This window comes from Cebus imitator, unplaced genomic scaffold (assembly GCF_001604975.1).
Source record: "Cebus imitator isolate Cc_AM_T3 unplaced genomic scaffold, Cebus_imitator-1.0 Scaffold749, whole genome shotgun sequence".
Lineage (NCBI taxonomy): Eukaryota > Metazoa > Chordata > Mammalia > Primates > Cebidae > Cebus > Cebus imitator.
The window spans coordinates 825763-853235 of record NW_016108064.1 but is presented as its reverse complement, the minus strand read 5'-3'; the positions used below and the strand labels follow the sequence as shown (position 1 = coordinate 853235).

The 27473-nt window shown below is 38.7% G+C and overlaps 1 protein-coding gene across 4 annotated transcripts in view; it reads left to right on the top strand.

Annotated features, from left to right (window-relative positions):
• The window catches only part of AMPH (amphiphysin), a 245485-nt gene that overhangs the window by 200055 nt on the left and 17957 nt on the right, over positions 1–27473 (top strand). For 2 of the 4 annotated variants that reach the window (XM_017519464.2, XM_037735195.1), the window contains 3 exons: positions 1434–1466; positions 5954–6010; positions 10734–10859. In XM_017519464.2, the coding sequence (XP_017374953.1) occupies positions 1434–1466; positions 5954–6010; positions 10734–10859 (216 nt within the window). The remainder of the gene's footprint in view (positions 1–1433; positions 1467–5953; positions 6011–10733; positions 10860–27473) is intronic. The other 2 variants (XM_017519465.2, XM_037735196.1) reach the window with 1 other exon arrangement.

Here is a 27473-nt window from a genome sequence, read left to right as displayed (position 1 = left end):
AGAGATTTATGTTCATGTAAGGCAGAAAGTTCACTAATAGAAGGGTCTGAAAGAACAGTGACTGAAAACTGTAGTCATACTGTTAACTCGCCAAGAATTGCAAAGATAGACTCTTGGGGAACAGATCCAGGTCAAATCTGCCAGCCAAGCTTGAATTCAGCAATGAATAATTTGGATATAACAGGATTCTCTGGTATACCAGATGGCCAAGCAAGTGGATTTGCCAATTGTCTGGATTCTATTAACCACTGGCCTATCAGAGATACAGAAGGCTTAGATAATAGCTGGAAACAGTTAGATGCAGTTGAGCACAAGGAAGAACTGGAGGTGGACTTACTAGCAGGTGTATGTGGGGAACAAGCCATTGCTAGCTGCTGGGAACAAAGCCAGGAGATAGCGAGACCATTGATTTTGGGGACCTCCCGGAATGCTAGCACTGAGATTTCTGCTAGTTCCCGAGACCAGGACATCAACAACTCAGATTTATCTGAAGATGAAATTGCTAACCAGAGATATGGATTGTTGTACCAAGAAATAGAGGCTGACAAAGACGAGGTACTTACCCTAGTCTGTAGCATAGACTAGCCAAAGACTTCTGTAGGTTCTGTTTTTCCTCATGTCTCTCACCTACTTCATTATCTATCACTATCTTCTGGGAGGCCTGATCTCTCTAACAGAGTGTCATGTACTTCTTGAAATCTGTGCAAACCAAACACAAATAGGTTGACCAAAAAAAAAAACAGCAGCAGCATCAGTAACAACAAAAAAACCAACAACATAGACACACACACACACACACACACACACACACACACACACACACACACANACACACACACACACACACACACACACACACACACACACACACACACAGCAGAATGATTGTGTTGGGAATTAATGAGAGTCTATGTTACTACTATTCAGGTACTAAAAATGTGCTAAACCGAGAGCAGCGGAGACTAATTTAATCTCCCTAAAGTGGTTCCACTCCAATAAGAACACATGAAACGTTTCAGCCCAGGCCCACTGAAACTGTAAAATATCCTAATTGCTGTTCATCAAAATGATACATTGTAGAAACACTGCAAAAGCTTCTTCCAGATTCTATCAATGGCCTGAAAAGCAAGTTAACCCATAATGGCCCTTTTCTGGAATCATCTTCTCATTATAGAGAAAATGGGTTTTGGTTAGCACCAAAAAATAATGCAGCAGCAATAATTGTAAAATTAACCTTTTTTTTTTGTCAGCCTATTTAAAATCATGCAGTGTGGCCTTTTGTATTTCCTAAGTTCTTTCATGCACAGCAACCTTTTGTATTATTTTACAATTTGTGATAGTCTTTACTTTCCAACTTGTCTAATGGATATTTACTGGTCCTACAAAAATGGTAATAAAAACAATAACACACTCTGATTTTCGTTTCTGTTTAGGCTTCTGGCGGTTCATTTAATGGATTCACACAGGTAAGGAATCTATTTTTTTTTTACTAGATCCATCTGCTGAGAATGATGCACATTTTTTTTCAGTGTGGTTTGGTTCTCTGTGCCACTTATGATTAAGAATGTCAGCACAACATTGGACCCCACTACTTACAAACTGAATAATGTAAACAGAATTGTAGCAACATTGCATGATTATTGTGAAGATTAAATGAGATATGCAACAGAGTGTTTAGCCCAGCAGTCTGGCACACGCTCAGTGCTCCCTGACTTTAGTTTAGCTTTTATTAATATGATTAGCTCTACCATGGGATTCTACCTTCTACTGATTCCTCTACTAGAAATTAGAAGTTGTTCTGATCTGAGAGACCCACTGGGTTCAGCTGTTCTAAAGAAGAGCTAGGATTGTTTTGAACTGATGAAATGGATCTTTAGAAAATGTGAGAGATTTTTAGGAGCTTCCTTCTAGAGATTCCTATAGGAGCCACACTGCACAGATCCTTGTCTCTTCAGCAGCTCTCCAGGAAGGAGCTATTGGAAGATCAGAAACCGTATGCTGGTTGTGTTCAGTAAGGCCTTATTTTTCTCTGGAGTCTGTGAAAAAGGAACCACAAGATGAACTGTCCCATTAACTGTGTATGTGCCATCAGATAGGCAGGTGTAATCTATGTAAAAGGCCGGCCACATGGCTCTCAGGCTCCTGGATCAGTTTTGACAATCTCTTCACTGGAGACCTCAAACAGGCTTGTCTGTGATGACTGCTTTGTCTCAGAATGTCAGACATGCACAGTTTCTAATAATTTAGCATTTAGAATTCTCTAAATACATATTCATAATATATTCATAAATAGCATTCTCTGTTTAAAAGTTTCATTATTTTCCCATGCTATCTATAAAAATATAAAACCCACTGACACTCCCACATCCAAATACAGATACACACAAACACAAAGAGATATGTTAATGCATCTCTTCCATCTTCAGAAAATTCTTTTGAAAGGTTATCATAGGCATTGCCATTAATTTCTCATTCTTTTCAGGTTTCTATTTCCGTCAGAGTTATTAATTCACATAATTTTAAAAGTAACGATGTTTTTAAGGGCTTTTATTTTAAAACTTCAGACCATCATACACCCCTTTCATTTCCCATTTCTTAGAGGTAAATAGTTTCATTTCCTTTAACAAATTATCTGGTTTTACCCTATATGTGTGCATGGGTTTCTTATAATGCTGCTTCTTGATTTCTAAAGTATTATCTATTGACTCATCTCTCTGGAAGGCGAAGACGTAAAGTATTTTCTACCTCCTACCCACCCAATTTGTCCCCTCTTCTGCTTCCTGCCTTTCCTCTGATAGAGTTCCATCAGAGCTCTCCAGGCAATCTGTGGTAATATATTGGTGATTAGAATACTCTTAGCAGCCAAGTCATGAAGTTCACATTTTGTTCCATGCCAAATTTCTGTTTTCCTTTGTGGTAATAATTGTGGGTCTTATTTACTTGCCTGTTGGTTGATATGCTTAGTTTTCTAGGTACTTATTGCATATTCAACCCCATACTCTGTAGTTATATAAATCTATTTTGCAGAAAATATTAGACATTCAATCAGTTTCATCTTCTTGAAGAAATTGCCTATCTGTCCTCCTGGGCTGCTCTGGTCTGAACTGGGTACTCTGAGACCGTGACTTGCTGCAGAGCTGTTCTCACTGGTTCTCCCATCCTGTTGGTCATGGGGACTGCCTTCCCCTCTCTCTCCTGTCTATCCACTCTTTTCTGATGCAAGTTTCCTCATTTGTGGTTTAACCATTCATTTGGTTGGAGCACAACCTCCAGTCACTTTCTGAAAAAAGTGTACCTGGAAGGTCCATGTTTGTGACCTTACACATCTGAAAATGTCCTATGTATATATTAATATAATGCTGCTAGTTTGGGTATTATATTAGAAGCTGTAAATCATTTTCCATTAGAATTTTAAGTCCGTTGCTCCACTCAGTTCTACCACCTAGTGTTGCCTTCAAGAAACTGTCATTTTGTATCTTGATAGTTTGTAAGAAACCTTCTTCTCCCTCCTCATTCTTTCTCTCTCTCTCTCCCTCCTTCTACCTCTCTCATCTTCCTCTTCTCCCTTTCTCTCTGGAACTTTGTAGAATCCTTTTTTTTTTTTTTTTTTTTTTTTTTTGAAAAATTGAAATATTGCAATGGTAGGCTGTGGTTTCTGAAATGTTACAATGTTGGGCTGTGGTCTGAGTCTCTTTTCATCCACTGTGTAGGCCTTTTTAATCTCAAAATTTATGGGTTTTGGTTTGGGAGAATTAAAAAAAATATTTCACGGATTTATCTTTTTTTCTTTGTTCTCTCATTCCGTAACACTTCTCTTTTTTATATGTCAACTTCCTGTCTAGCATTCTATTATTTTTTTTTGTTTCTTTTCTCTGTTGTCTTTCTCTTTCTCTGTTTTCCAACTATTCTAACAGATTTTTCACCCCTATAATTTTTCCAATTTCCAAGAAGTGTTTTTGTTTGCTGCATATTTATTTTCCAATAGCACCTTCTTCTTTTGTCATGAATGATCCTCTTCCATTATATCTCTGAAGATATTAATAATCAATTTTGAATTTTTTTGCGAAGCCTTTGTTTCTTCCATTTGCTTTTTCCCCCCTTTCTATTCCATTTCTTTCTTTTATATTTGAGACTTCTCAAATGTTTGGTGATCTTGGCTGAATACTCATGTTTAAAAGTGGGATGCTGAAAAGCTGACTGGACACTTGTACAGGTAGATTGAGCTCATTGACTGTGGGCATTGTTGCACAACTTCCTGGCTCATCTTTTTTGTTGGGAGCCTCTGAAGTCAGATTCTTTAGGCATTTTTTTTCTTTTGGGCTGGCCAGATTTCCCAGGGAAGATTTGTCTTATCTGCTGTCTGTGAGGTTCAAGTCTGACTACTAGTATAATGGAGATGATTGAGGGAAAAATGGGAGCAGAGTGGGGAGAGAGGTGTGCATGGTCTCAATATTTATTATGTAAATACTTACTTAGTGCTTCTGCCTTCCCGATGTACCTGTGTGCCCCTAGTCCAGGGACCCTGTTTCAGCCTCTGTATAATTAATCTCAAGTCTTCTGCTAGGGTAGACAAGGGTGTTGCTTGGTGTTCTTAATAGGTAAGAACATCTTGAGGTCTGATGACTTTGTAATAGACTTTTACTATTCTCCTGTTGTTACCACCACCCCCACTCCTGTTTCTCATGACTCTTTATGCTTCTAATTCTTTACCACTGAGCATTCTAAGGAAGAAATCAGACTGATTTTCACCATTTCTGACATCACCTTAGGATACAGATTTCTTTCATCCACCAAGGCACTACTCTTTTCATCTGCTTTCCCATTTCAACATTTTGTTAATTTCTGTCTTTCTTCTCATTCCTTTCATCCTTACAGGTTTATGCCTTAAAAAAATCCCTTCTTGTTGTTTAGTTTGGATACAGGAGGTAATAAAGGTAACTGCATGTGTTCAAAACACCATCTTCAACCAAAAGTCAGTGGCTCATCTTTTCTGGTAGGGATCCCCTGATGTCAATTTATTCCAGCAATTTTTTTCCCCTTGACTTAGCAGATTTCTCAGGAAGGACACTTGGGCCTCCTGTCTGGAGACCTGGCTACCAGTGTAATGAGAGATGAAAGTTCCTTTAGAGATTACTTTTCCTTTAGATTTCCTCCAACTGATTTGTTTAGGTCAATGAACGTATTTTATGAAATTTTAACCTATGGCTCGTGTATAACCCATAGAAGGAACACTTAGGTAATATTGTAAGATTGAATTTACAACATTTAAAAAGTTTAAATTTGGGGACTTCAACCACTACCTTCTGATTTGGTATCAACAGCCAGAAGAGAAGCTGTGGACTAAAGATGCCCCTGGAGCCAGTGCCCTTTGTTTAATAACGCTCATAGTATCCTGCTCATCCTGCTAGCGGAGACTTATATTTAGAATAACTATCATTAAAACTTACTTTTGCATCTTTTGCCTTAATTATTTAAAATAAAAGGGGACTTGAAAATGTTTAAAATATATTTATTGAGGCCAGGCATTGTGGCTCACACCTGTAATCCTAGCACTCTGGGAGGCTGAGGTGGGCAGATTTCTTGAGCGCAGAAGTTCAAGACCAGCTTGGGCAACAGAATGAAACCCTGTCTATACAAAATATACAAAAATTAGCCAGGCTTGGTGATGTGTGTCTGTAGCTCTGCCACTTGGGAGGCTCAGCCTCAGTGGAGGCCACATAAGCATGATCATACCACTGTACTCCAGCATGGGAGACAGAAGGTAACCTTTCTCAAAAAAAAATTTAGACAGATGATAGATAGATAGATGATAGATAGATAGATGATAGATAGATAGTGTCTTTCTCTACACACACACACACACACCACACACACACACACACACGCACACACTTGATGGTAGCTAATTTAATAGCTTTTTAAAAAAATTTCTATTTTTGTTCTTGATTTTCAGCCCCAGGATACTTCATTATTCACAATGCAGACAGACCAAAGTATGATCTGCAACTTGGTAAGTTGATTTGAGTTTGTGCTCTCAGGAAGTTGTTAGTTATCACTGAATGTTCTAAAGGCCATCTAGAGTTTAAATATCCAGAATGTGGTTTCATTCATTCTAGGCCGTCTAGAGTTTCACTATACAGAATGTGGTTTCTGGATCCTGTACTTTTCTAGGAAACAAGAGAGAAAGTATCTGTAAAACCTCAGTGTGACTTTGCATTGGGTTATTTCTATTCATATAGGCACAGTCATTCCAGCAAAAACCAGTCTCCTAATTATGAATCCCAGTGGAACACAGTGAATCCATTGAGGACATGTATATTTCCATATGAATATAACTTAAGCTCCAGTATTTAAAGTGAAATTGCCTCAAGAATTTATGCTTCAAAATAAATCTTTGTTTCTTGAGTCTGAAACTACCCCATTTCTCATCTCCTCCCTCCACTTTGTGGGAGGTAGAAAGCAATAGTGCGTAGTAGAGCTGTGATTCCTAATTGGATGCCAAGTGAGAGGAGAGAGAAAAGCTTAGTTGGGAGATGAGTAAGAAATAGAAATAGTTGCTCTTGGTGTTCGAGGAGATTCTTAAAAGATCTGAGGTGGGCGGAACACGAGGTCAAGAGATCGAGACCATCCTGGCCCACATAGTGAAACCCCATCTCTACTAAAAAATACGAAAATTAGCTGGGTGTGGTGGCACACGCCTGTAGTCCCAGCTACTCGGGGCGCTGAGGCAGGAGAATTGCTTGAACCCGGGAGGGAGTGGTTGCAGTGGGCCAAGATCACTCCGCTGTACTCCAGCCTGGCGCCTGGCAACAGAGCAAGACTGTGTCTCAAAACAACAACAACAACAACTCAGATGTGTTCTCCTCTTTGTACAATTAAAAGCATTTGTTGTTGTTGTTAAAAAAAAAAAAAAAAGAGATCAGTGTTGCAGTTACGATAGGAAACATTTACAGTTTAAAGCTTACTAATAAGGATGAATGGAGAGACCTTAAGAAATGTCACTTTTGAGCATGTCATTGCTGCACTTCAGAGGATTTGGGCTCTTTGAAACTAGTTCATGAGGATTATTTGTGGCACTATGGTGTTCCCATGGGAATAGTGCGTAATTATCCCAGCTTCTGGCTTTCATATTGGATACTTGGGATTGAGATTAATGATAAATAATTTCTTTTAAACTTTCATTTTTAAGTAAGGAATTCTGTTCTGGAAAGTTTGTCTTCAAGGCTGGTTTGATATATTTGCAAAGTCAAGTGTGTGTCTCATACCCTGTCAATAGATTGTCACTCTTTTGCCTTTTGGGCAACGAGCTGACGGGTAGAGTCTCTCTGGCCTGCAAATAAATATTTAAATGTTGCAAATACAAATTATACTTGTGTTAGTAATGGATCCAGTGACACTCATTTGTCATGTTCATTGCTGATTCTCCAGCCAGGTGATGGAGATGGAGAATGAAATTTTTAATTGTCAATCATGAATGGTTTATGAAAAATGGAGAAATACCAGTATAAAAGGAAAGGCAATTGGTTATAATTAAACTCACACCTACTACATTGCTGCAAAAGATTCAAGTCTAGAATTCAGTTGTTTTTAAGTTTTGGTGAACCTTTCCCTACCATCCTTGACTGGTCCTAGGAACTTCCATGCTTGTCTTTCCCTTCTCTTTGTATGTATTCTCTGAAGCAGACATCTTGCCTCTTCTGTCCATTGAGAAACTTAGCTTTGTCATGTTGAGCATTGCAAATGCTGCTAACCTTGGCCCTTGGAAATCACAGTGAACTGATGTCTCCCAGTGAGTCGTGATTGTACAGGATCTTCCCAGGAGCAGCAAAACTTCCCAGTGTTTGGCTCATTGACTATTCTAAGCCAGGTAGGGGGTGAAGTTGGTAATCAGCTGTACATCTCCCAGCCTGCATCATACAGCCCCGCAGGACATCTTTTGAGTACAAGTTGAAATCCTTTTGAATCAGATCTTGCTTAGGGCACAGGGTTGCCTCTAAACCCTTTTGCAGTTCTCACTAAATTAGCTCTCTCGGGACTGGAGAAACCGGATACAAGGCCACGTTGGATATGACTAGATTTCTGCCCTGGCTTTCCCAGCCCATCTCCTCTTCCTCTGTGTTGACCTGCCTTTTGTCTCATCACAAAGGATACCAGAAGAGGTGCTGCAAGGCTACCCTCCTCATTTTATTCTAGAGGAATAATTCTGTTTACGGTCCTCAGAGCTAAACCACTATGGCATCAGCTGCCGCCAGTATCTGTAAAGGATGCATCTCTTCTCTGAATGCACAGTGACTGCTCCTGAAGCAAACAGCAGGAAATCATTACCAGCACTCCAAAATAGGTGTGGTATGGGATTAAGCCATTTGCAACGTCTGTCAAGGGAGGCATCTTGTAGAAAAAATGGTGAAGGCAGGGCACAGTCCCCACAGGACTATAGTAAATGTCTCCACAAGAGGTTGCTCACATTTTATCTCTGTTTTTCCCTTTCTCTTGACAAAATACAATTTTACATTATCTTAGAAGGAATAGAGAGGCGGCTTCTATTTCCAACGTTGGGTAGCTGATTTTATGTAGAATCATACTTCATTGTTATTCATCATTTACTGAGTTATACTATCCTCCTGAAATTTAAGTTGTAGTGCCATATTGTAAAATTTCATGTAATATTATCATATGTGAAACACGTTGTGACTTGTGGGGATGTAAGCAATCTTAGGTTCTCTTTAGACTACACCACAGTCTCACCGTCATATTTCAACAACCAAATGCAATTAGACTCGTTTATAAAATCACCCTAGCTATTCATTCCTGCCTTCTACAAAATGTCAAAATTTCTTCAGACTTCTAAGAAACCAAGACTCAGATGCAAATATTTTCTGCATTTTAAGATATCCTGGCATTTTGTAAAATATAGGGCGATGTATTTCTTTGACTCATGTTTTAAAATTTCTCTTGGCTTCTCATCTGGCTTCACTCTTACTTCTTCAGTAGTGTAGACTCAGCTTGCAGGGAACAGCATCTGCTCATGGATTTCTTGCTCAAATTACCCTTGTGTCCTTCATTGTGTAGGTCACTTGATACCAGGCTGTCATAGCAAATCATCCTGACTTCGCAAATGGTAGGATCATTCCCTGAGCGCTTACAGTATCTGTTTGCTGTTATGAAAATTTGTTCCATTATGAAGATAATTCTTTTCAAACAGTAAAAGTGAAGTATTTTTCCATAAAGGACTCCTGAGAGCATATTAGTGTGGATTTTATCTCATTCTTTCTTAAAAATTGTGTCAGACCACCTCTTAAAGCTTAAAGCTCATAAAAAATCAAAGGTCTGCACATGTCTACCAGTCTGTTGAATTTATTATGCCCTTTGAAAAGAATGGTGGTGTGACCCTGGCATGCATAAAAATGGAATGATTTGGTGGGAGACATAAGACAAATATTTTGTGTAGTTGTCCAACACTAGGCTATTCATATTCACTTTATTTCATCTCAGCATAACTTTTCCATCATTTCTTTGTGAAACCTGCCATGTGCACTGACTCAAATGAATGTACAGGACAAATAGGGGTGGGTTTTGGTTGCTTATGATGAGTCAGATCAGAGTTACTGATTTCTCTAATCACAGCATTAATTAGATACTTCTTACTCCACTGGGAAATCACTTTTAAACTTTTTTTTACAGCTAAGTGCTTTGAGGACAGAAAAGGATCTTATGAGCCCTCTAGTGGCCATCCATTTAGTGAAAGATGGATCTTTCTAGCATATCTAGCAACATGATAGATAAATATGTTTATATTAATAAGAATGGAAAAAGAAGGAATATTTTCAGTAGTTGTAGTGAGATGCATTGGCTGTGGTGCTTTTAATAGCTTCTTGTTAGTTTATATTGCTAATTTTAAAATTAAAAGGCCTTAATCTAAGATATGCCAGAAGCCTGATTCAGCATATATGTAATTGGAATCAGGATGTCTATGTGTAGCGGTCTTGGAGCAAAAAGACCTCACACTGCCTACACAATTAAGGGATTGTAATTGATACCATGGAGAATACTACCCAGTGGTTCTTTAAACAATTATTATATGAAATAAATGCATTACTAAGGGTTTTGTTGGAGGGTGAAAGGGAACAAGGGACTGAACAGGAATTCACAACAAAGCAGTAAACTATCTGATTGTGGTAGAGAATAGCTAGGTAGCTGGCTCTGTTCCTACCAGACTTGGAAGTGGAACACTAGCTTCACAGTGACCTGTTGGGTCAAATGAATGCATTTTAGTCTGATTATTAGAACAACCCTTTCACTTTTTGGGTGCAATGCATATTCATAAAACTGAAAGACCCTGAACTGCTCTCTCTCTCTCTCTCTCTCTCTCTCTCTCTCTCTCTCTCTCTCTGCAAAGTAGCAAAGTCTCTTATAGCTATCATAGGTAATTGGGTAGTCAAAATGTTGCAAGTAAGTAAAATGGGTAGGTAAAACAGTAAGTCTTGCCTGACTTCTAGGGAAATGACAGCTCTTGATGATGGTAAAGTGTAAGTTTAATAAGACTCTATACCTTGTCTTTTCAGTTCTCTTAAGGCCTATGATGCCAAATATGGGTGTCTTTTCTACAGCAAAGATTTGTTGAAGCTAGTTGCCTATGGGATGACAAAGAAAATCTTAATTGTCCAATATTCTGTAATGTTATCTATTCACCTGTTGAATCTTTTTCCTCTCACCCTCAAAACAAACACTCCAAGGCTGAATCTGAACAGGCTCCGCCCACAGAGCCGAAAGCAGAGGAGCCCCTGGCCGCTGTCACACCCGCTGTTGGGCTGGACCTTGGAATGGACACTCGGGCTGAGGAGCCAGTAGAGGAGGCAGTGGTGAGCGCCACCTCCCTCCCACCCTCCATCTGCCTCGCTTCCATGGCCATGCTTATCTCATGATCACATGCATTGCTTTCATCTTTCCTCACTTGGAGGAAAGATGGGTAGATATGCTCCATATCTGTCATAACTCCCGGGTTCAATTAGCCTTCATTCATATTTGCTTTCTTTTTTTAAATAAGGAAAATATCCAGATAACTACTCGTATGATCTAAAGAAAACTGTCACATAGCCACAGGTATAGCACAGTAGATGGGTTGTAGAACTGGTGAGTAATCAGATCTGTTAATGCTTTGTTCTACCTGTGACAACTGGACATGTGCCTTAATTAGGGAACTTGCATGTGATAAACAGAATAATTACCTTGTTAGTTGTGTGTACATATTGATTACTTACAATAGTAGTTTTTTAGGTTGGTTAAGGTCTAGTGAGGTGTTGAAATCCCATATCACAACTCTGTGAATCTATAAGGATTCTTATGTGCACCACCATTTGCTCACAATTAAGTTTGCTGATAGCTCTTATAGTAATATGGACATTGAGGATGTTTTTGTACTGGGATAGAGATCCATTTTTCTGCCTGGAAACCTGCTCTTACCTTGATATATGCAGTCATGAAGAACACCACATCGCAAACTGGGATGAGCTTTGATATGTGCCAAGTAGAATTGGACATTGTAATACCTATGAAAGTGTAGAGTTCAAAATACCCATGGTGAGTGAAAAGTCATTTATTTATGAAATGCAGAAAAATATCTTCCAACAATTTTAATCAGAGTACCATTTCCAGCCTTCATAGACCGTACAAATAGGAAAACCAATTTCTCTGTTACCAAAAATAACATTCCCTAGATTAGATACCTAGAGAAATGAGTCTACTTCAATTGAGTCAACTTCATGTTGTTGGTGCCTTAAGTCATTTTACAGGGAAAATGGTTGGTCATCTGTGACGTCAACAGTTTATTAATCAAGTAGAAAAATAATAGTGTAAGATAGTAATGGAAGACAAAGCTGGACTGAATCTCTCCCAGGGGCATTGCTTGCAGGGACTTTAGACCACGGAGTACTGTGTCCATGGTTGCTCCCAGGTTCACTGGAGATTTCAGCAAGTCTGTGTAGATAGTGCTTTTTCATTTCGTGTCTGATGGTGACCTGTCTACTCACCTTGCTTTAAGATTATTTAAATAACAAAGGAAGGGAAAAAATAGAGTTTATTTTTTGACTACTGTTGTAATTAAGAAGATAATTGATTTTTAAAGGAATATGGATGATGCCAGGGAGTTAAAAAAAATATCAATTTAGGTGTTGAGGGAAATTGTTTCAATTCTGAAAAGCTCTCATCAAATCCCTATTTTGAACAGCAGCACAGACTTCATCTTCACCAGTGTTTTAAAACTAGCCCATTGATTTTATGCCCAAGACTATTCAGTATAAGGCTTAATACTGTCATGCCCATGTATGTGAGCAGGGGCAGCATTTGCTGTTGTGCAATAGATTGGAGATGTGGAATAGGCAAGCTAAGGTCTTCAATACAGGCTGAATGTTGTTGATTCTCCATGATCCCCTCTAAGAGTGCCATGTTTATATACTTCTCACACCCATCCTCACTGCAACAAACTGATCTAAGTAGGCTTTTGGTTTTTTTCAGAATCCAGATTTATGCTTTTCCAGTGGACAATATCAGTAGTCACCAATTATTTAAGAACCTACTATGTAATAGCTAATATATATATGCATATATTTGATGATCATTTTAACTAAGGGTAATATGAAAAATATTGAACACCCTGTGGCATAGGCACCGACCATCATTCAAACCAGCTTCCTTCATATTGGGTAAGCAGCTATTTGGAAGAATGCTTCATTCTGAAAACATCTTTTCTCCTAAAGCTTATTGGTGAACTGTAAAGAATCAAAAATTTTGATTCCCTGTAAAATATAAGACAATTTACAGTCTTATGAAGGATTCAGGCACCTCCTGAGACCCACAGGCGATGCAAGGATAATAGGTACAGAGCTCACAGTGTGATCCACATTTTCCACAGAGAAAATAATTCAAGCTCATTTCTCCATATGGACTGAAAAATAATGGTAACACTGTTAACTAAAAGGAGACAGTTTACGGCAGTTCAGTTTGCCTTTATTCATCCATAGTGGCTGCCTTCCATGTTTTTAACATGGACATACTTGGATGAAATCGATACTTCCCCTCATTTTCCTTTCTCCTTAGGAGAATAGAGTCAGATAAAATGTATTTTTGTTTCCAAAAGTAGATTTATAGCTTCTTACCTCTGGTCATAATAATCTAATATAATATTAGGGTTATATTTCTCTGAAGAAAGGTCTATTAGGTTTTTAGATGTGTAATATTAAATTGTAAAAACAAAAATCCACATTGAGTCCCTAGCATTAATTAATCAGCTGACTGTGGTTGTCATCAGTCAGGATTGAGTTGATATGACCTTTTGAGGTAATCCTTTTCACCGCTGAAATGTCACCATATATTAGTTCAGGTTTTGACAGAATGCATTTCATCTGAGATGATGTTTGTGATTGTTCTTTTTTATTTTTTAAGAGGCAAATATAAATTCAAACATGGGAAATTTTAATAGTGTTTCCCAAAGAAACCTGGGGCTTTTAAGAAAAGTTTAATTATTAAATTTTTGTTTGTTGTTTTATTTCTTGTATAGTTAGTATTGTCTTCAGTTTTTCACAACATCAAATGTTACTAGTATGTCTGCAGGATTCATTTTAAAAATCAACACTCTTATTTTTCCTTTTCCAGATGTTTCTATGTATGTAAGTAATGAAAATATTTGTTAGAAAAAAATGATTTTGAGCCAGGTTCTGTGGCTCATGCCTGTAATCCCAGTACTTTGGGAGGCTGACGCAGGTGGATCACCTGAGGACAGGAGTTTAAGACCAACCTGGCCAACATGGTGAAATCCCATCTCAATAAAAATACAAAAATTAGCCAAGTATGATGGTGGGTGCCTGTGATCCCAGCTACTTGGGAGGCTGAGGCAGGAGAAGTGCATGAACCCGGGAGGTGGGTTGCAGTGAGCTGAGGTCGTGCCATTGCGCTCTTGCTAGGGCAACAGGGCGAGACTCTGTCTCAAAAAAAAAAAAAAAAAAGATTTCAATATTTATTTCAATATATGTCAGAGAATTAGGCTGAAAAGCAGGTAAAGATGAGCACAGAGCCAATTCATAATGCATTCTTTGGTTACAGTTAATTGTGTTTAGATTTTTTTTTTTTCCAGAAAATAAAATTTTACTCACATTTATTCCATTTTCTTCTAGAGAGGTCCCTTCTAATTTTCTCTACATTTCGGTCAGTACCTGTATTTTGCTTAAATGATGCGAATTACATCAGTGTTCTTTTTTGCCTATTTTTTTTTCAAAATAATGCCATGTAATTAAATTTAGAGCTAGCATAGCTTATAAAACATATACATGTAAGGAAGACTCTGGTAAAGACGTTTTCAGAATTGTTGGGGAATCCTGGAATATGAAACATTATTGACCCATTATTTGGGGGACTACTTTGTTTTTTGCTATGTGTTGATTTTTAAAAATTTTACTACTAAATTGTCGAGAGCAATTTAAACCACCAGATATATACGTATCAGAATTGCCAGACTATAGTTTATCAACTTCATCTTGCTAGGAATATTTCTGCCTGCTGGAACAGAATACATGTGCTCACTTCCTTTTTCACTCAGTTGACAGATACATTTGAGTCTTCTGTAGATGTCAGGCTCAGTTCTGGATCTGGAGAATACGGGAATGTGGTAAATCGATAGGACTCCTGCCTCCTAGTTTCCACAGATTGGTGGTTAGATGCTTGTTACACAGAGGTTGAGGTGTGAGGTGTCCTTCTGGGAAACAGCATTTGGGTTTTCTCCTTTTGCAGAGTAAACATGAGAGTTAGCGTTTTGCCTGTGCCTCTAGATGTGATCTCCCACTATGTCAGAGGAAGACACTGAAGACCAGAGGAAGCCAGGAAGCTTGAATTATTGACTGGCCTTGTTTACGTAGAATGATCTTCCAACTCCAAGTGCTCACACAGAAGTGTGCTTTAAGATGTCAAGAAACGTACAAATGTATATGTTTTTCTGTTTTTTAATGAGAATCTTGGAGATGGATGTTTCTATTTACCTTTCTTAGAAAAAAAATCATAGAATTGGTTGTTTTCTGAGTTTGACTGTATTCCCATTAGCAAATAGTTACATTTTCAATGCCTCTAAAGCTAAACAAGTTTCTCTGTTTCTCTCTTGTTCATGATACCAAGTACACAGCTGAGTGTATAATATATGACCATTAAATTCTGGGTCATTTATTTGTTAATTGACGCTATAGTTTTGTGGTCCCTAAAGGGTCTACAGTTTGATTTCTTGAAGTATAGATATTTATGTGGTTATTTTTGTCTTTTTTTTAATTCAGATACTTTGGCTTTTTTATATTTAGGAAAAACAAGCCAGTTATTATGATCAAAAGCAATGTCAGTTTTTTCATCTGTTCCACAGTAGCTCTGTGACAGCTAAGCCCCACTTGCCTCTAATATAAAATGGAGTTAATAATAATCACCTTAAAAGTTTCCTGTAAGGGCTTAGAAATAATACATGTCATATCAGTTTCAGCATCTGTCATGCAGAGGTTATTAGTCAATGACAATTTGGTGATATCATTATTGCCGTCGTTATCACGAAAAGTTGGTGAGGAGCAAATAAGCAGAAGCAGGTGAAATATGTACTCTGGGGAGGAGAAGGCAGCAGAAGCAAAGGATAACAGGCCCCTCTTCCTGCGTTGCCTCAATCAGAAACGGCAAGGGACCCAGGCCCTGTTAGGTCTCCAGCAACACAAATTTCCTGTGATTCCTGAATAAGCTGTGTCCCATCAAAATTCTTTGTCCTTTCTAAGAAGACTTTCCCTTTTCTAGGCACCTTTACACGCAGTGAATGAATAGGGAATGTTTCTGTCTTCATTGCCCAGGGGATGTGAGTATTCAGAGAACTGGCAGTGCCTTCTCAGCTGCATCCTCCTTCAATGTGATTGTAGAAGGGAAGAGATGGGCAGATGATCTCCAAATGTGATACATCCAAATCTGATACAAGTAGCTGAACCTAGATCTTTCTGTCTTTGTAGGAAGTCATAGAGAAGAGATCACGATAGCCAAGAATAAAGTGAAAGTAACAACACGGCGATCAGCTTTCCCCACCTCACAGAGCAGGTTGATCTGCATTTGCTGGTGGACCTCAGGGCCACTGCTGTTTTGAGATGTGGCTGATACTAGGTATTCATTAACCACCTACCAACTGCTAGTAGTGGTGCACACACACCATCTTTCCTGCTTTCCGAGGTGTGATTTCCAAAACCCCATCTCAAACAGGCACAAGTGAGGCTTTTTAAATATTATTGTTTATTCAAAGTGTTGTTATAAATATGTGTGAACATGAACTCAGAATTCAGGTGTTCTTCCACTATTGAGGAGCCATTTTTTGGTCATAGATGCACAGTGACTTTTAAGTATTACTTTTGACATGTACTTTTCTTCTGAGGTGAAATTCACATGAAACAAAATTAACCATTTTAAAGTGAACAATTAAGTGGCACTAGTACATGCACAGTGTTGTACAATCATCACCTCTCTCTCATTCCAAAACATTTTCATCACCTCAAATGACAGCCTCATAGCCATTAAGCAGCGACTACCGTCTTCCTCTGCCAGGCCCGTGGTAGCTGCCAATCTGCTTTCTAGGTCTATGGATTGATTTATCCTAGAGAGCTGATATAAATGGATGTAGAATACATGATGATAAGATGGTTTTGTGTGTTCCTTGGTGTATGCTTTTTGTCACATACTAAATCTGGAGCTTTAGCTTGATATCTTTAACATGACTGGTTGTCATTGACTTCAAGATAAGAAATTCTTATTCTCTCTTCTGAATACATATTGGGCCCAATTCATAATCCCTCACTGAAACCATTCCTGGCCATCAACACAATTGGGTATGTGAGACCAGAGCCATTCAGAAGTTAAAGACAACTCTATTATAGAGACAATAAAGTCTCACCCCAATATCAAACCCAGTCTCACCCCAGAAATCAGAATTTAGACCTACAAGAGCCTTATAGATGGGTTCTACTTACTGGCTCACCCCTCTCCCCCTAATGGGGTCAGTGCTGAGATTCATTTAGTCCATGGATAATATGGAACCAACCCCTGTAGACCATGTGTGTTGAATTCTCATCCACCTCTTGCTTGTTCCTGTTTTGTCCGTCCCCTCACCTCTAGGGTAGAAAGGCCTTTGCGTGAATCCCTCCTCATTAGCCCTCCATGAACATGAGCTGGAACCCTAAATATGATCAGGAAAAAGTGCTTGATTTGAGATCAGCGGTCCCTTCCTTTTCCCCGGCAAGTTGCCTTGTGTTCCAGCATCGGCGTTCAAGCCGCTCAAATACTGTCTTTGAGGACTATTGTATGTGTCCTAAAGTGAAAGGGAGTATGACCAAAGAGAGTAAGGTTACAATAAAGAAGCCCATGCTGTGATAAGAGATGCTAGGGAGCACTAGCATGCACATGCATTCTCTCACAGCAGTCCCGTGATATAGGATTATTTAGGCATCAGGACCCCCATTATACAGATTAAGAAAACAAACACAGAGATTAATTGATTAACCAAGATCGCACACCTAGAAAGTAGTAACATGTGATTGAAGTCCTGGTATTTTAATCCATAGCTGTCCATCTCCTGACTACTCCAGATATTATACTTTTAAAAAGAGCAGATTTTATAAAAACGTATTAACGCATTTCGTATCACATCTAACTAAAGCTGTTAGGGTCACAACTTAGGGTTCAAGCTAACACGAAGACTTCCAATAATGAATGCTTAGACTTGCTGGATGTTCCTGGTTTATGGCTGAGGAGTTGAAATGAAACAGAAGCTCTGTGCAGCCTCAACCTTGAGCTTCTCAGAGGCAATGTGTGTCCCAATCCCCCACTTTGGCTGCTAAGCAAGTTTCAAAGGGGATGTATTGAGAAGACCTTGAATTAGGAATATGGAGAACTGACTCCCTGGCCAACCAGCGAGGTAGCCTTGGGGAAATCATTTTACCCTCTGGGCCAGTTTTCTCATTCCTTCTTTAAGAAGGTTGTACCTGATAACCTCTTCCTGCTTCCCAAAATCTATAATTTATTACTTTAAAAAATTAGACTTTCAAAGTTCTTGTAGTAACAAGAGCACCCTGTGTTTATGGCTTTTTTCCAGCCTCTGTTTGCTAGGCCATCAGGATGACATACCATTGTGGAGAGGCTTTTACTTACTACTGCCATGGCCAGTTCAAAGGCTGTGAACTCAAAGGTTGGCAGTCGGGCCTTCCAAGTGCGACTTTTGGCTGCCTACCGCTCCTCAAGCTTCAGGCCCCACACTGTCATCTGGTCGGTCCCAGGTTGCACACTGAGATGTATGTTGTGCTTGACAGGGTTAGGTTGGGGAGTTTTGCCAACAAGGTGTGATAACATTCAGGTGATTTGCAAATCACTATTTCTCAATCTAGTCTCTGGGTATGTTTGGCAGCCTTCCCTCTGCTCTCTGCCAACCTGAGCCTGGGCCTGCTTAGGAAAAGGCAGTTTAAACAGTAACAGTAGACACTTTACATATTATTCAAAGATGGCATAGTCAGGCATGGGAAAATGCTTACTGTACTGTAAGGGTGTCTTCCTTAAGCAACCGCTTTAACAAACTTTTTGCAATCTGCATTGAAACTGTCCACAATGGCTGCTCCAAAAACTTGTATGTGCTCATCTTCCCATCTCTGAGAGAGAACCATACATGGTATGTACATTTGCATTAAAAGATAAGTCTCCTTTTCCCATCCACTTGTCCCCTACACATTGCAGATAAATCACTAATTAAATCTTTAAATACTGATCTGTATTATTATTGGATATTCTGATACAAACTTAAAGGTCAAATTAACCCAAAATTCATTAACTTTGAGATCTCCTTAGAAGACTTTAATTTTTCAAGAAAGTTTTGGAGCTAGTTCTGACAGACATTGCCATGGCAACAGTGCTGCCTGTGATTGAGTTGCCCTGGGACCCGGCTGCTGAGGGTTCGTGATAGGACTGCAGGCAATACCAGGATCGCAGATTGAAAAAGATGACTGAGCTGAAGGTGGCGAGGGGATACCACTAAATTCCTTTATTAGAAAGGAAGCACATAGATGTGTCAAATGAAATTTGCCATACCAAGTGCCACCTTTGAAAGGAATGCTACTGGGGACTCGCAGTACCATAAGAGAGCTTGGCCCTATAGTCACACTGAAGGAAATTTATGACCCACATTGTTTTAAATATAGTTTATGCAAAGAGATTTTCCAGTCACCAGCCTGTGTCACAGTTCAGTCATCTTCTATTTGGGGCCATAATGATGATCTGGAGACTCTAGCTGTCGCCAAGTGTACTTGCATCAGCTGCAGCAGGGAAAGTCTGCTCTGCACCTACAATGGTGGGTGGGGGAAGTGGGAAAAGGCCCCTTTTCAATCTTTCCCAGCCATTGGTGCTGCCCCTTTCAGAAATCAGCACCACGTCTGCATTTCCTTTGTTCCAAGGGGCACTTTGGCAGGCCATATTTCCCCTTCCCTTGGGGTGGCCTGTGCCAAGGGCTAGCTATCCGGAGTACCCACAGCCTCCCAGAGTCCTCTCAATCAGCTCCCTATCATTGCCAAGTCTTAGTAGGTTCTGGAGTATGTTTGTAGGAGATCTGGTGACAAGCTGCACAAAGACTGAGGTTCCTCAGACAGGCAGTGACCTACACTGGGTACACAGCTGGTGTGGCACCTACCGTTTTAGTGCAGGCCTGAGGGGAGTGTGAGTGCACCTGCAGTAGCTTGTCCTGCCGCTGTCCTCAGGAAGTTCTCAGATTGCCACCGACAGCATTGCCCAAGGCCATAAGGGCAGAGGGACTCTGACAATTTGGCAGTCAGCATTTGGGCATGGAAAGGAGAGGAGCAGAGAAGCACCCCCACCTGCCCTTTCTGCAGAGCTCTAAGTTCCTTAGGGGTCAGTCTCTACCAGAGTCTTGTAGCTTTCCTTTTCTACACCACGGGAACTCCAACAGGTCCTGGCTTCTCTCAGCTTCCCATTCAGATCATGGCCACTCGCCTGTAACTTCGATCATTTTTCTGAAGAGAACTGGCATCTGACACCTCCAGTCAGCCATCATGGGGAAAAAAAAAACACAAAAGCCCTTGGGGTTTTTTTTTTAATGAAATTTATCATTGGGATGTGTAAATGAAGATTTACGAGAAAACTGAAAACAATCACACAAAAGATCAGATTCACTATTATCAGGGTTTTTTTTTTTCTTTTTAATGATTTTCCCCTTTTTTTCTTTAAGAAAAAAAACTTGCATATTGAAAAAGAAAGTCAAAATTTCAAAAGTATATTCTAGGAATGTTAGCTAAACCCAAGAGAATTTTTTTAATAAAGCAAACATAAATGGATCCTTGAAGCATAATATCTGAGTCAGGCAAAGGAAAATATGTGAGGGTGTCATCCACCTCCACCCTTGATAGAAGACAGCTTGCGTCTACCCTGCCATGAGTAGGAGACTCCTTTCTGAAGCATTCAGGCCATTTGGGGCCTGCTGCGAACTCTCACACAGTATATCCTTTGACACGTATATTTAACAGGTGATTCTATGTAAAGATGATAAATCCGTCTCCAGTTCCTGTTCTGAAAAGGACACCTGAGAGACCCCAGATAGTAAAATGAAACAAAGAGAACATTTCCACGTCTACTGTAAACATCAAGCCTAGAGAGATTTCTCCTGATTTGAGAAAACTAAGCAAATACATATGTTTTTAGATTACCAAAGACCTATAGAGCAATACAAAAGAAAAAAAAAATGATTGCATGCTAGAGTTAAAAGTTTCTTTAGAGAACATGCAGCATTAACAAAAATTACCAGACATACAAAGACAAAATTTAAAAATCGCCTTCCTTTTGTTGTCAGTAAAATTCAAGATGACCTTGATAGGTGCAACAGAAGATGAAGGGTGAGAAAATAAGGCAGTGACATTGAGAAGAAAAGAAAGTCACTTTGTAAGGCAGATAAAAAGGGAACTCAATAACATGAGAAAAGATTTTAGGGGGAGGAAATGTAATATTAGAATTGAAATTTGAATGAGAAGTGGTAAAGACTAGAAGCAACACCACAGAGAATCAATTTAGTGATATGAGGAAAAGCTGGAGGAGTTCTCCCAACACATAAAGAGAAGCACAAGCAAAAGTGATGGATTTAGGGGCCAAAGAGGGAAGATACAGCTTGTGGGTAGAAGTTCATCCTGAAGAAGAGACTATGAGAATGTTACAGAAGCAGCAGTGGCCAGTATAATAAGAAGAAAACATGCTGGAGCGGAAGCTTTCCTAGTTGATGGAATTCCTGCATGTGGTTCATAAGAAATCACCAACAAAAAGCAAACTTAATGGCGAGAGACTTAACATTGAAATGTATTCTTTTAAATATTTGAGTTCAAAGTTTAAAAATATCTTCTGCAAGCATCTAGATTGGAAATAAGAAAGCACTACAAAAGAACAACAATTAACGTTGTTCTATGACTTATCCATATCAACACTAAGGGTCAGAAGCTATTAGAACAACCTACAGATTTTGAGTACAAACAAACACAATATAGTAATTCTACACAAAGTCAATAGCTGGTCATGTAGGAAAGCAGCAGAAAGACACTACTAATACATAAGGGGCTAGAGACTCTCCATAGAATCCCTAAAAAGCATTTTGTGAAGATATATTGCGATTGACTGAACAATGACTCAAGGCGGATAGATGGGAAGACTTGTGATAAAGCAAATGTGGTTATATGTCTATTGAAGATCCTAGGTGGTAAGCACTTGGATATTCATTGTATGATTCTATGTTTTTGAAAATTTTTGTTTTTTTGAAATTTCTTATCATGTTGAGCAGAAACCCGAAAACATCTTTAATGGAGACATCATGGAGAAATAGAGCAGTGTTTAGTATTTAAATTACTTAAATGTGTAACCTAAGTAATTGTTGGGTTACAAACCAAAGATCTTTCTCACAGTGTTAGAGTAATATTAAAAAATGAAACCAGGCTGGGCACAGTGGCTCATGCCTGTAATTCCAGCACTTTGGGAGGCTGAGGCAGGCAGATCATCTGAGATCAGGAGTTCGAGACCAGCCTGGCCAACATGGCGAAACCACATCTCTACTAAAAATAAAAAATTACTCTGGTGTGGTGGCATGCGCCTGTAGTCTCAGCTATCTGGGAGGCTGAGGCAAGAGAATTGCTTGAACTCTCGAGGAGGAGGTTGCAGTGAGCCAAGATCGCACCACTGCACTCCAGCCTGGGGGACAGAGTGAGACTCTGTCTCAAAATAAACAAACAAGCAAACATGAAACAAATTAGTGTTTAATGCTAATAGAACTGTTATATAATTTGTTAAATAGAATAAGCAATATAGTATATCCATTGATAAAATTTTTCTAAGAAACATGACTCATGTTTTGTAAAGCAAATAAACCTGTGTATGATTAGAAAATGAATGCAACTAAATATATCAAAATGTTACCATAAATTATTTCTTTCATTATTTTAAAATTTATTAGAAAATTTGTTTTGTTAGAAAAATGTCTATGGTCAGTTACAATAACCTACTTTATAAATAAGTATGGAATTTCATGCTGGGCAGAATAAGAATCAAAGTATCTTCACTTGTCTCGTCCAGACCAGTGGCATGATTGGCAAACTACTTTTCAGGCATTGTTCAGAGCTAATACTGCCAAGAAAACAAGCAAATAAGTAAATAAACGAGTGAATGAATGTAAGACACAAACCTTAGAGACCACAAGTTCTCTTCAGCTTATCACTTCTCTGACACATTTGAGGGTCTTCGTCCTTGTTGACCTGCTTTTGTGGCACCATCTCATAGCTGTACCAGCTAGTTTCTGTCACCCGGTTGTGTTTCCCTATTTTACGTGATTGATAACCTAGGCTATTGTTGCATTGCCTTCATGTCATTACATTTCCAGAAAATTTTGCTAAAGCAAATTTAACTGGTGTTTAGAGGATCCTGGCATAAATGCCATAATTATATGGCTTTCCACCAAGGAGATGATTGAGGCAGAAGGTTAGAAAGCAATGAGGTATGTATGGTGCAGACAGCCACCACCTCCTCTCTCCAGAAGATTCTGTGCTGGTCGCTGCGATTTCTGTATGATGAATAGGCAGGTTAGCAATACTGGTTTCTGTACCTCATAGACCTTATGGATATAGTAAATATGTGCCCAAGGTCAAGGAGAATTTCTTTTTTCCTTTTTTTAGATGGAGTCTCACTCTGATGCTCAGGCTGGAGTGCAGTGGCACGATCTCAATCTCAGCTCACTGCAACCTCTGCCTCCCAGGTTCAAGCGATTCTCCTCCCTCAGCCTCCCGAGTAGCTAGGATTACAGGTGCACACCACCACGCCTGGCTTATTTTTTTGTATTTTTAGTAGAGACAGGGTTTCATCATGTTGATCAGGCTGGTATCAAACTCCTGACCTTTCGATCCACCTGCCTCCGCCTCCCAAAGTGCTGGGATTACAGGCGTGAGCCACCATGCCCAGCCACAGGGAGAACTTTTTTAGTTTCTCTTTGCAATAGCGGTTTTCCCATAAATATATTTGACCAATAGATAGTACAGTTTGGGCAGAAAATAGGATACTTGTGTTTATCTGAACATTTAGAGTGAAGAGAAAAATTTGATAGCACTAGGTATGAAAGGCTTGAAATACTTTGAGCAGTTTCAGACCTCTAGTCTTCCTGGGTAACAATTTTTAAAAAGCAAATAGCAGTCATTTATCACTGTGGTTTTTCCCAGCTGGTATAACATGTACTGAAGCAAGCAGAGCATGGAAAAGGCTTTTTTTTTTTTTTTGTCTTTTATGGATCTACAAATAGCTAACAAATTGAAATGTATGAGAACAACAATAATAATAAGAGGGATAACTTTCGTCAATGAAAACCTTTTCACTCTTTTCTTGATTTTATCTACAGCTAACACCTAATCTGAACAAATGGGTTCTTGTTTTCCATTGTTTTTTTAATGTTGTTTTATTTTTGCAGTCAGTAAATAGGCATTGGGAATATTTTGGTAAGAGCAAAAAATCTGGACCAGATTCCAGACATAAAGGGACGATTGAGGCACCTCTGATTATCAGACCAGTGTCAGAAACAGAGAGCTATGAGGATAAACAGATCGTGGATGATCCTTCTCTGTTTATGTAATGTTTTTAAGCTCTGTAAAATCCAAGTGTTAAGTAAACAGCAGGTGGAGAAATTGGAATTCATTACTAATGGACTCAGAATAGGGTGTAGGAGTGTTCATTGTTTATGTTTTCCAAGTAGATAATTCAAATTGTTTGGCTTCTCTTTAAAAAGTGCCAATTCCTTAGCACCTGACCTTTGCCATAATTGTTAATTTCAGTATTTTCCTGAATTTCATTTATCATTCTTAAAATCCACTTTCTGCATGCTGCAGTTCTTTTTTATGTGACGGAAATCAGGTAAATTGCTGATGTGCTGAGGCTCAGGTATTGCTCCTGTTAAGGTAAGGAACCTCAGAGGTGTCAGGCAGAGCCCTTGGCCTCCACCTGCTGGTGGTTGGTGTCACAGCAGCTAATAATGCCTGTTGTGTATTATTTTTATGTTTAACTTTTGCAGGTACATAGGAGGTATATATATTTATGAGTTACATGTGATATTTTGATATAGACATACAATGTGTAATAACTACATCAGGGTAAATGTCTATCACCTCAAGCATTTATCCTTTTTTCACGTTACAGTCCAATCATATTCTTTTAGTTATTTTAAAATGTACAATGTTATTGTTGACTATAGTCACCCTGTTTTTGTTATAAAATACTATTTATTCCTTCTAACTATGTTTTTTGTCCATTAACCATCCTCCCTCCCCCATACTGCCTCACTACCCTTCCCAGCCTCTGGTAACCATCCTTCTTTCTACTCTCTATCCCCATGAATCCAATTGTTTTAACTTTTAGCACCCTACAAATAAGTAAGAACACTCAAAGTTTGTCTTTATGTGCCTAGCTTTTTTCCCTTAACATAATGATCTCCAGTTCCATCCATGTTGTTGCAAATGACAAGATCTCATTCTTTTCCATGGCTGAATAGTACTCCATTGTGTATAGGTACACATTTTCTGTATCCATTCGTCTGTTGATGGACACTTAGGTTACTTCCAAATCTTTGATATTGTTAATAGTGCTGCAGTAAACATGGGAGAGCACATACCTCTTTGATATGTTGATTTTCTTTCTTTTGGGTATATACCTAGCAGTGGGATGGCTGGATCATATGGTAGCTCTACTTTTTTGTCTGTTTGTTTGAGGAACCTCCAAACTGTTCACCATAATAGTTGCACTAATTTACATTTCCGCCAACAGTATACAAGACTTCTTTTTTCTCTACTTTCTTGCCAGCATCTCCTGTCTTTGGATCAAAGCCATTTTAACTGGGGTGAGATGAGATCTCACTGTAGTTTTGATTTGCATTTCTCTGATGATCAATGATGTTGAGCACCTTTTCATATACTTCTTTGTCATTTATGTCTTCTTTTGAGAAATGTGTATTCATAACTTTTGCCCATTTTTAATTGGGTTATTAGATTTATTTTTCCTGTAGAGTTGAGCTCCTTATGTATTTTGATTATTAATCCCTAGGCAGATGGGTAGTTTACAAATATTTTCTCCCATTCTGCAGGTTGCCTTTGTTGACTGTTCCCTTGGCAGTGCAGAAGCTTTTTAACTTGACATTTGTCCATTTTTTGCTTTGCATGCCTGTACTTTTGGTGTATTACTCAAGAAATCTTTGCCCATTCCAATGTCCTAGAGAGTTTTCTCAATGTTTCCTTTTGGTAGTTTGAAACCTTAGATTTAAGTCTTTAATCCATTTTTATTTAATTTTTGTATATGGCAAAAGATAGGAGTCTAGTTTCATTGCCTGCTTAAATTACCTAGCAAAGAAAAGGTGATAGCATCTATATTTAGTGATGATAAAATCTTATACAACCAAATTGATAGATATCTAGAGGTAAATTACAGGTTAATAGTAAACATGTTTATATGGAACAAGTTTAAAAAATACCTGTGGAAACACCATCTATAGGTGATGGAAATATATCCTCTTCCAGAGATATAGTATCAATTCAATTGAGATTGAAAGCCAATTAGTAATAATATGTACTTGGAACATATCTGTATAAAAGGATTTATGCATAGTCACTTGGGAGAGTAGCCCATGAAATAACATCCTGTCTGCTATGTCTGCTTTTTCATCTGTATCAGTGCCTCTGTTGCATGTGTGCGTAGTGGTGATATCTGCTGCTCTGTTTGTCCATACTGTCTGCATGTAGATAGAGTCCATCTGCTTCCAAGCTGTTGAAATTAGTGGGATATTTGTAGTGTGATTTTCCAGACAGATGGAAAGAACAAGCTTAGAATGATGACACAACCTGTTTTCTACATTTTAGCTCATAAGTTTATTTTATGCACATTGTCTTTCAGTGCAGTTTTTAACATGGAATAAACTTTACTAGGTCCTTAGTATCCTAGAGAAATTCTGTTAATGTCTCCAACAATAAAGCTGTGAGCAATCGCTCCTCGTTCTTCTTGGGATTAAGATGCCCTAACAATTTATGTTCTGATCACTACTCGCTTGACAACAGTAGCAGTAGCATCCATAAAAAGGTCAGTGCTTATTTTAAAGAAGAAATGAAATTCTATTTGATTTTAAAATAAACTTTTTATTATAGGAATTCTCAGCCATCTGCCAAAACATAAATTCTCGTGCACGTGTTACTCCATTTCAGTAATGATCAACATTTGTAATTCACTTTAAATAAGTATTTGTTACAATTCATGAAAAAGGATTACTTTTGTGAACTCATATTGTATTAGTTTGTTTTCATGCTGCTGATAAAGACATACCTGAGACTGGGCAATTTGCAAAAGGAAGAGTTTCGTTGGACTTACAGTTCCATATAGCTGGGGAGGACTCACAATTATGGTGGAAGGCAAGGAGGAGTGTGTCACATTTTACGTGGATGGCAGCAGGCAAAAAGAGAGCTTGTGCAGGGAAACTTCCACTTTTAAAACCATCAAATGTGGTGAGAGATTTGATTTCACCATCATGAGAACAGCACAGGAAAAACCTGCCCCCATGATTTAATCATCTCCCACTGGGTCCCTCCCATAACACAAAGGAATTATGGGAGCTATAAGATGAGATTTGGGTGGAGACACAGAGCCAAGCCATATCACATGTACTTTCATGGCAGGGCAGGAAGAAAGAAATATGTCATGGTTAGAGATTGCATTTTAAATCATTGCACACCCTGTGTGGAGAGCCATATCCTTGTAATAGGAGATTCTCATGAGAGGGAAGTAAATTTCTAAGGATGTCAGTAATACTTGGGCATATAATGAGTAGCATAGCTGTTAAAATTTCTTTTTCATTCCCAAATAAAAATATTATCTTGTAGAAAAATGTA